Source organism: Diabrotica virgifera, chromosome 7, assembly GCF_917563875.1.
Source record: "Diabrotica virgifera virgifera chromosome 7, PGI_DIABVI_V3a".
Taxonomy (NCBI): domain Eukaryota; kingdom Metazoa; phylum Arthropoda; class Insecta; order Coleoptera; family Chrysomelidae; genus Diabrotica; species Diabrotica virgifera.
In genome coordinates, this window is record NC_065449.1 from 252,987,696 (window position 1) to 252,997,145 (window position 9,450).

The window sequence follows — 9,450 nt, forward strand, 5'->3', positions numbered from 1 at the left end:
TCATTAAGAAATGATTCGGAGAACTGATGCTTATAGGCAGAAAACTTCTCCGACATAAATAAATTAGAAGCAACTAAATGTCCGGAGAAGGTAGACCTTTTAAAGATCTGGTACTTTGAATAATATGAACCTTTAAGTCGTTGTCTAATTCGGCGCTAAAATTGACCAGCTCCTTAAATATGCCTCTATTTTCTGAATTTTCTTTTTCGTCGTGACCTCTTAAAGCTAACTCGAAAGCTCCACAACACCTTATAACATTTGTAGTTTTTTTTTCTAGCGAAAAACCACCAAAAAATTTTTAAAAGACTAATCTTTATTGTCAATTAATAAATTAAACTTAAGAAATAATCAAAATATTATCAAAATACCCACGATCATGATGCACTAAAAGTTTAATTATAAATACAAAAACTTTTTAACAGAAAATATACCTAATAAAAGCGACAAACCAGCACGTAAAGAAACTCAAAATAAATAGACCTGGGCCCGGATTACGTACACTCGATACGCATCGTATCCGCCATGTTTTACCGTAGCGCCCACATGTGGGGGTATGCTGTGGTAGCGCCTTATGGGAAAACATGGCGGATACGATTCGTATCGAGTGTTCGTAATCCGGGCCCTGGCTTCATACCCTCGTGCCTGGCACAGAGATTCTAATGTTAAGGTATACTAATAGTCCAATGTACCTCTTTCTCTGTCACTTACATATAATGCTCGTAAAATCTTTCTCTCTTTACTCGTGCCAGTACTGACTTCGGCGCGAAGGAGATTCTCCTGTCGAATACTCTCCGCTGTCGCCAGGGATTGTATTGCACCCATAGTTGCCATATTTTATATAATTTATGAAGATCAAAAGAAATACACACGAAAAAATTAATAGGAATTAAAAAGTTTTGAAGATAAAAAATATGTTTATGGATAGTTAGCAAGATAGTGCCATGGCTCTATGGCACTACCTCACGGGCCGCCACTGCCATGATCCATTGTGACTTCTAGGTATTTAGCTTCGTTTTGCCTTTCAATGGGTCTGTCTTGCACTGTCCTCCTACTCCTGGATTCTCCAGGTTCCTGTGGATATAGTTTTAGGAAATTTACAGACCGTACTGGATACGATAGAAGAATGAAGTATTCGATAATGGAAAATAGCAATAAATCCAGAAAAGATCCAAGCAGTTATCTTTAAAAAGAGAAGAGATATCATGTGTTGTTAATAACGGTATCCTCAGATAAATGTTTTAATACCGATTGTTGGATTGTTTGAATTCTCTTTTGAACGAAGTAAAACAAAATTGATACAGTATAAAAATATTTATTAAACAATAAATAAAAATAACTATCTAATTAAATCCACTCTTTTTGGACCAAGGTTTTGAATAAAAATACAAATTTTCGTCGAGCAATAGGATGTATGGAATTTATTGTTAAATTTTTGAGTTGCTCAAAGTCAGTCTTTTCTCCTTTTTTGTTAAATATTATAGTGGTCATTATAAGTATATGCTGAAATTCTAGAAGAGCGTTCTGCTTTAGATTGTTTATAAAATCGATATATTTAAATGGAGTCACGTCACATTTGAAGGCTTCTAAAGTTTTAATGAAATGTTCATGGTACAGCATTAGAAGATAATCGAAATGTTCTTCTAAAACCACTACTTCCACACTAGTAATAAGAAAGAAGAATAGATCTAATGTGATGTCTTGTACAGAGTACATTTGAAAGTCAACGAATTTATTTTTTATCATCTTTCCATCTTCATTTTTCTTTTGCATTGTATTATTTAACCACATATCTTTATGTATGAATCCAGAAAATACCGATTTATTAGGATCGGGCTTGCCGAACAAATGTTCTCCTTTTTTAAATTTTTCCTCTTCAGCATCCATTATAGCATCCAACTTATCTATATACCTTCGGCAAAAATTATCTACTTTTAATATTTGTTTCAGCAGAGTTCGTGGTATTCCAGGCCCATCTCCAGGCCCATGATCAGGCCCATCTCCAGGCCCATGTCCAGGTCCAGGGCCAGGCCCTTTGTCTTTGGGTTTCTCCACAAAGGCAGGTGGGCCTGGGCAGTTGTCGAGAATTACCCTTTTGAACAGATCAGGGTCTTTCAGTTTCATTGCTAAAGGAATTGCGTGGAAAGTAGCCAGGTCAGTCAGCAGTAATTTAGCACCGTCAAAGTCGAATCCCTTGTGTCTGTCTTCATTACTGTATCCTGCAAATTTAAAAGTATTTATTAGATCACAAATATAGCTAGTCGCCATTTTATACTAATTAAATAGATACAGCGAACATGTAACCCTATGAGGACCAAGGCGGGAGTACCGCAGGGCTGCGTACTGAAGTCATTGCTTTGGAATAATCTGTACAAGATTTTGGAGACAGACCTGGGCGTTGGTGTACAGAGAATAGCAAAAGCAGATGATATTGTGGTGCTAGTGAAGCAAAACGAAGAACTGGTCAATCAAACATGCATGGAGGGAACCAAGCTGTTAACAAAGTGCCTAAAGCAGAAAATGGCTAAAAAGAGACAGTCCAGAATGCGATAGGTAGCTCATTTTATTATTTAGTTATTCATTGCTAATCTACAATCTACTTCAATAAAGTACCTAATAAGAAAATATGATGCAAGTTCTTGGCAGTTAGGTCTTCTGGCCAAAGCCTTTTAAGTTGTCTGTCAATCTAGGGAGGGTTGAATAATTAAAAATATCACAAGGAAAAATTCCTGTACTGGATGTATACCATAAATCACAAAAAATAAAAACCTTATTTTGTAAAAGCTATATGTATTTAAAATCCCTAAAAAGGGCTGTATCACAAAACGTTTTCGAAATCAATATTCCATCATCAGTGTTATCACAGGTTTACATGCTTTAAGCCACCAAAATGTGTTTAGGTTGTCACCTAAACTCTGCCATGTAAGATTCCAACTACAATTTTCCAACCAATATGGTTGATGTCATGTGACGCCAGGGGTTAATCCGGAAATATTTTAAACATCCTTCAAAATAAGATAACATAATGTAACCCCAACTGTTTAAAATCAATTTAAGGGTTTTTACCCGTACATTTTGGTGGCTTAAAGGATGTAAACCTGTGATAACACTGATGATGGAATATTGATTCCGAAAACGTTTTGTGATACAGCCCTTTTTAGGGATTTTAAATACATATACCTTTTACAAAATAAGGTTTTTATTTTTTGGTTGAATAATTAGTCTATGAGATGGTTTGGATGGATTACACTGCGATTCACGTATCTTGTGGAGTGGTCAGCGATCACATCATTGACAAAAGGAATGTTGAGGTCTGCATGAAGGGTTTGGTTTGACACGTACCATGGGGCTTTAGCTAACATACGAATAGTCTTTGACTGGAAAGTCTAGCATTTTGATGTTGGATGGTTTGCTACAGCCCCACAGCTCGATTCCGTATGTCCACACTGGGTTGAGTATTGTTTTATAGATGGTCAGTTTGTTTTCTAATGAAAGTTGCGATCTTCTCTTGCTCATATTTTTAGCTTTTAGGTCGATGTGTCGTCGTTTGGCTACAATATGTGATATCCAAGTAAGTTTTTCGTCTAGATGAGGGCCCAGGTACTTTACTTCTGTTTTTATTGGTATAGATAGGTGAATTATTTAGGTGTAGTTGTGGGCATCTAATTCTTCGATTTGTGAACTTAACTTGACAAGATTTGTTTGTGTTGACGTTTATTTTCCAGTATCTAAGCTATAGTCTTCTAGTTCATTGAGATGATTTTGCAATTTGTTAAATACTAATTTTTTATTGTTTAAGAAAAATTAGATTTCCAAATATTTGACAGTGGCAAGTATTAAAATAAATAATCTAATAACAGAAATAGAATGCCAGGCATGAAAGTAGTAAACTAGTTGCTGAATGAAATCAAAAGAGAAATTAGAAAAGAAATACAAGACATAAAACGATCAGAATAATGTAAACGAAGCCTTAAAACAAAACGAAGAAGGAATAAAACAAATCAAAGACGAAGTAAAAATAATGAAAGAAAATTGGAAAAAGAAAGAGATAATTTAAAAGAAAAATTAATAGATTTGTAAAAGACAGTTGACAGAATGAACAACAAAAAATTATCAACAGACTAATGATAAAATAAGATAGGGGGAGCAAATGTAAAAGAACTTAAGAAAGATGGGTATTGAAACACAAAAGGATACAGGTGAATGGCGATGATAAATAGAAAACATCGTAGAAAATGTAGAACAAAACTGAGAATGGGCGCCGACACACAGAAAAGCTTCCACGGGAGTGTATAGGTGTTATGATGATGATGAAGCTGTCTAATCGATGTCTAATCTGGAACTTAAGGTTATGCATGAAACAGCAGCTTGTATAACGTAGAGAATTGGATTGCAAAAGCATTACCTAATTCCAGTGGCGGCTCGTGGCCTTGGAGACAGGGTCGGCAAGGTTTTTTTGTCTCCTCATATAGGTATACCATCAAACTAAAAGGCTTAATTCATCATAGGAGATTTTGTTGTTTTTTGCTTTTTTTTTATTTGATGTACTTGATATTCTCTCTTGTTTCATGGTGTTTCGACAATACGTGTTGATTCTTTTGAGACAAGGTAAATCCCGTTTTTTTTAGGCAGAAATTGGTGGTAATAAGAAAATTGATAAACAGTTTGTTGTAATGAATTGCAGTACTTACTACATAGAATTATACATACATATTGTGCAACTTATCCCACTTGGACCAGCATAATTTTTAAATACCTAACTTGTAATAATAAATATCTTGGAAATTCTTTGGCGAACGTAACTTTTAAATTTTAAATCGTCAAAGAGGTCAAAAATTTGCAAATCTTCAAAATTCTAAAAACGAGTATCATTTGCATATAATCGTAGGTATCCAAAATTTCAAGATATACTTACTCGTTTTTCGAGAATATGTATCATGTCGTTGTCTTTTTGGGGTGGTTCGGAAATATCAAGCGAATCCAAAACGTCACTGCGTATATATTGGAAACTACTATCATTACGAAAATGTCTGAGATTTTGCACCAGCTTTCGTATTCTATTTTTAGAATAAATAATGTCAGTTGACTGATTTTGAACAACAAGGAATATCTTGGGCAAACTCTGTCTTAAAAATATTTAAAAAAATATTGAAAGAGTCATTAGTATTTAATAAAGTTCTCAAACCGATTGCTTCACGGATCGAGGTATCGCCACTTTCAAAATCATCGCCTTCGATAATAAAATCAAAAACTTCCAAAAGCTGTTCACGAAAATCTGCTACAGATACTAAAACTATAAGAGATAATCTGCTTAGATAAAACTAACCGAGATTTAAAATTTCATCGCGTCTGACAAACTGTTCGCTTTTTTTTTCGAAACAAATTTGTTCTAAAGCTGTAATCCGTTTAGGTGAGCTAAACTGGCAAGAAAAGTCGATATTCTTTATTTTTTTACACGTATCATGTAAAACTAAATTCATTATATGCGCATAATAGTGAGTAAATAAAGCTTGTGATGCAATAGTTTTAACTTTTGCCTGGAGACTATTCAATTCACCACTCATCACAGCAACGCCGTCATAAGATTGCCCCAGTTTGCCCTACCAATTTATTTTTGGTATAAAAAAATTTGAATCTGTTCTTTAAAACACCAAAAATATATTCTGCCTTATTGCTTTTACTCACATCTCTAAAACCTAAAAATCTCTCATAAATATTACCACGTAACGCGTATCGAACAAAATAATTGATAATTATGAATGACATGATAATCAGAAGTTTCATCTACTTTCAGTGAAAAGCAAATGGTTTTCTAAGTTCAAAATTTAACTATTTGATTATATGTATTATGTAGTTCATTCTGTATTACGAATACACTTCGAATCAGAAAGTAAATAGGTATTTCTAAAACAATTTTATTAATTCTCTATAATTACTTTGATTTTTAACAAATGCTTCGATCCATCATGTCCACTAAATGATAATTCCTGACAACTTAAAAAAATTACAATATCAATTAAACGACGTAAAACGGCGTGATTATTTTTGACAATTTCTACCGATGCATGCTTCCAAATGAAACACCGACCGGCAGACCTAAATGTGCCGTACTTGGCGCGTAACCTGCCATGCCGTATCTTCTATTGCCCACGGAGAAAAGTAATGTTCGCTTGCTCATCGACTTGTTACGTCGTCGTTGAGTTTTACGTGTAAATTGTCAAGCTACGGATGTTAGGGACGGCTAGCCGAAAAGTCAGATAAATGGCTCGGATCATTGATTTTTTGAGAAGTCTGTTATGCGCAGGGATCACTTAACGCTCGGATTGATCAAATTCTTTTAAAAACCATGAATAAAATTTAGTCTGTATTATCTGACAGTTTTTTTTTATTTCAGAGATACAAATATTTAAAAAATCTATATCTATAAATGTGTGGGTCGGCACTGCCGACCCTGCCGACCCTGACCGGCCGCCACAGCCTAATTCTCGACAGGCTCTACTAGAACTTACTGGTGCAGCACTTTAAGAAGAAAATTATCCCTTACTTCATACCTACTGAGAAGAAATGAAAAACGCAATAGTAGTTTGGACGAAAAAAGACGCCGCAGAAACATCACTTTAAAGCAGGGGTTCTCAATCTGTGGTACATGTACCACTGGTGGTACATTTCATTAGGTGCGGTGGTACACAAAACGCAAAACCACAGCCAAAATTGAGCATATTTGTAGTTAATTAGATTATCTACCTCCATAGATACTTCAGTTAGGTGGTACCAAAAATAATTATAAGAATTTTGGTGGTACATGGCTCAAAAACATTGAAAACCACTGCTTTAAAGTATTTATTCCTTATATTATTATAAAAGTCAACATTTGTACCTGCCACTTGAAGATTTTCCAAAAGCAAAACTGCATTCTCATCAGGATGTTCTTTACCGTCAAGATTATATCTAGCAGCAATCAATTTTGGAAAAAAATCGACTTCCTTCAGACCATGTTCTTTCGCAAACTTCTGCATTGCTGGTATTATTTCATTGTAAAAGGCAATTTCTGGTTTAAACATGTGAGCACCTGCGGCAGTTAATTCCTTTGGCATCTTTTCGTCGATTATGACACATTTGGCGACAAAATGTTCGGTGTTAGTAGCATTGGTGTCCTTATTCTTGGTTGTTACTTGCAATCTGAGCATATCGCTCCAGTAATTCTCACCTGGTTGAGTGAGATTCGTTATTGTCTTGTCCACTATTTCAACATTTTCTCCAAGAACTGGCTTCAATAAATTGTTTAGGTCTTTTATTCGTTCGTCTTCCATTTTTCACTAAAAATACACTAATACGACATAGGTATAAACTTGGAAGACTGAATAATTGTACATTGCAGGTATATTTATAATTCTAGGTATCTATTACACTACCTATCAATGGTAATGATAAAATTTTTAGTACGTAGTAATAAAACAATCATATCTTAAAATCAAATCGAATATTTGAAATTTTTGTATAGTTAATGATAACCAAATAATGATCACGAGGAATATATTAATTTGCGAAAAATGGGTTTTTATTTAAAAAAAAATACATTAATAAAAAATACGTACTTATACTAAATAGAATAATATTTCATGACAAGAAACAAATATTACCTACATGATAAGGGCTACAAGGTTATAATTAGTGAGACTGAGCCAACGACATAAATTGCTTGTGCTCAACATCGAAATAAAAAGAGAAACTAAACCAAAATATCTTCTTCTTCTTCTTAAGGTGCCGAGACCGCTTGTCGATCGTTGGCTCTCATGTTGCGCAGCATATTAATAATCATTGTCTTATTTACAGCCGCACGAAATAGTTCACTGCTAGTTTTCCCAAACCATTGGCGTAGGTTTTTAAGCCAAGAAGTTGTACGGCGGCCCACACTTCTTTTTCCCATTATTTTACCTTGCATGACAAGGTGAAGTATGTCATATTTTTCTGGGTGACGCATTATATGACCAAAGTATTCCAATTTGCGCCTTTTAACCGTGTTCACTACTTCGCAACTTTTATTCAAACGTTGCAAAACCCTTTCGTTTGTGACTCTTTCTACCCAACTGATCTTCAGAATACGGCGGTAGACCCACATTTCAAATGCTTCTAGGTTTTTTAAAAGCGATTCTGTCAGTGTCCATGCTTCAACCCCGTAAAGTAGTACTGGGAATATATAACATCGGACCATTCTTATCCGAAGTTCCAAATTTAGATCATGACTGCACAGGATTTTCTTAAATTTCATAAAACTTGTTCTTGCTTTGGCAATTCTACTTTTTATTTCTGTACTAGGGTTCCAGCTTTCATTAATATGAGTACCCAGATATACAAGATTACTTACTCGTTCAATTGAGTCATTACCGATTGTTACGTTATAGTTATTATTATTTACGGCTGCCTGTTTACTAATAACCATAAACTTTGTTTTTCTTGCGTTGAGTTTGAGTCCATATATCGCGCAGAATGCCACCATTCGATTCAATAACGCTTGAAGATGTTCAATTGATCCAGTCAGCAACAAGGTGTCATCTGCGTATCTGATATTGTTCATAAGCATACCATTAATGAGTATTCCCTCTTTTGCGTTTTCCAAGACTTCATTTAAGATTGTTTCAGCGTAAAGATTAAACAACATTGGTGACAATATACAGCCTTGTCGAACTCCGCGCTTGATTTTTACTTCTTCAGAGCACTGATTCGCAACCCTAATACATGCAGCCTGGCCCCAATACAAATTTGCGATTATTCTAATGTCCCTACCGTCCAGACCGGTAGTTTTGAGAATATGTAGCATTTTTTCATGGCGAACTTTATCAAAGGCCTTTTCAAAATCAATCGCGCACATGAAAACGTCATGATTTACATCTCTGCATCTCTGAATTAAAACTTGGGTTGCGAATAGTGCATCACGCGTTCCAAGGCCACAGCGAAAACCGAATTGAGTACTTGAGATTCTTTCCTCAATTTTTCTATAAGTTCTTTGATGAATGATTCTAAGAAACGTTTTCAATACATGACTCATTAGGCTGATGGTGCGATAGTCGCTGCATTTTGTGGCTCTGTGTTTTTTTGGTAGTACAACAAATGAGGATTTAAGCCAATCTTTAGGAATTTTTCCGCTTTCATAGATTAAGTTGAACAATTTCGTAAGTATCTTAATGCCCTCGACACCTAAAAGCTTTAGTGTTTCTACGTAAATCCCATCTGGTCCGATCGCCTTCCCGTTTTTTGCGTTTTTTATAGCGTATTGCACTTCTTCCTTAGATATTGGAGGACCGCTTATGTCATTTAGCGTTTCTAGTTCGCTTCTTTCATCATCGAATAATTCCTTTATATATTCTGTCCATCGTAATAGTTGACCTTCGATATCGATTATAATTTTTCCGTTTTTATCTTCGATTAGTGGAGGATTACATTTTTTATTCAGTC

General features: G+C 35.0%; 1 protein-coding gene across 1 annotated transcript; it reads right to left on the bottom strand.

Annotated features, from left to right (window-relative positions):
* Positions 1–1,296: 1,296 nt before the first annotated feature.
* On the bottom strand, positions 1,297–7,411 carry LOC126888440 (uncharacterized). The gene is made up of 2 exons (XM_050656696.1): positions 6,875–7,411; positions 1,297–2,216 (listed from the first exon to the last, which is right to left on the bottom strand). The coding sequence occupies exons 1-2, from the start codon at positions 7,305–7,307 to the stop codon at positions 1,345–1,347; spliced, it is 1,305 nt and encodes a 434-aa protein (XP_050512653.1). The 5' UTR covers positions 7,308–7,411; the 3' UTR covers positions 1,297–1,344.
* Between the last annotated feature and the right edge of the window lie 2,039 nt (positions 7,412–9,450).

Bases quoted from the DNA above. Each gene is read 5' to 3' on its own strand.
- LOC126888440 (XM_050656696.1), bottom strand. From the start codon at position 7,307: ATGGAAGACGAACGAATAAAAGACCTAAACAATTTATTGAAGCCAGTT. The intron at 2,217-6,874 runs GTACAAATGTTG...TTAAATTTGCAG, and splicing joins GGAAAATCTTCAAGTGGCAG to GATACAGTAATGAAGACAGA.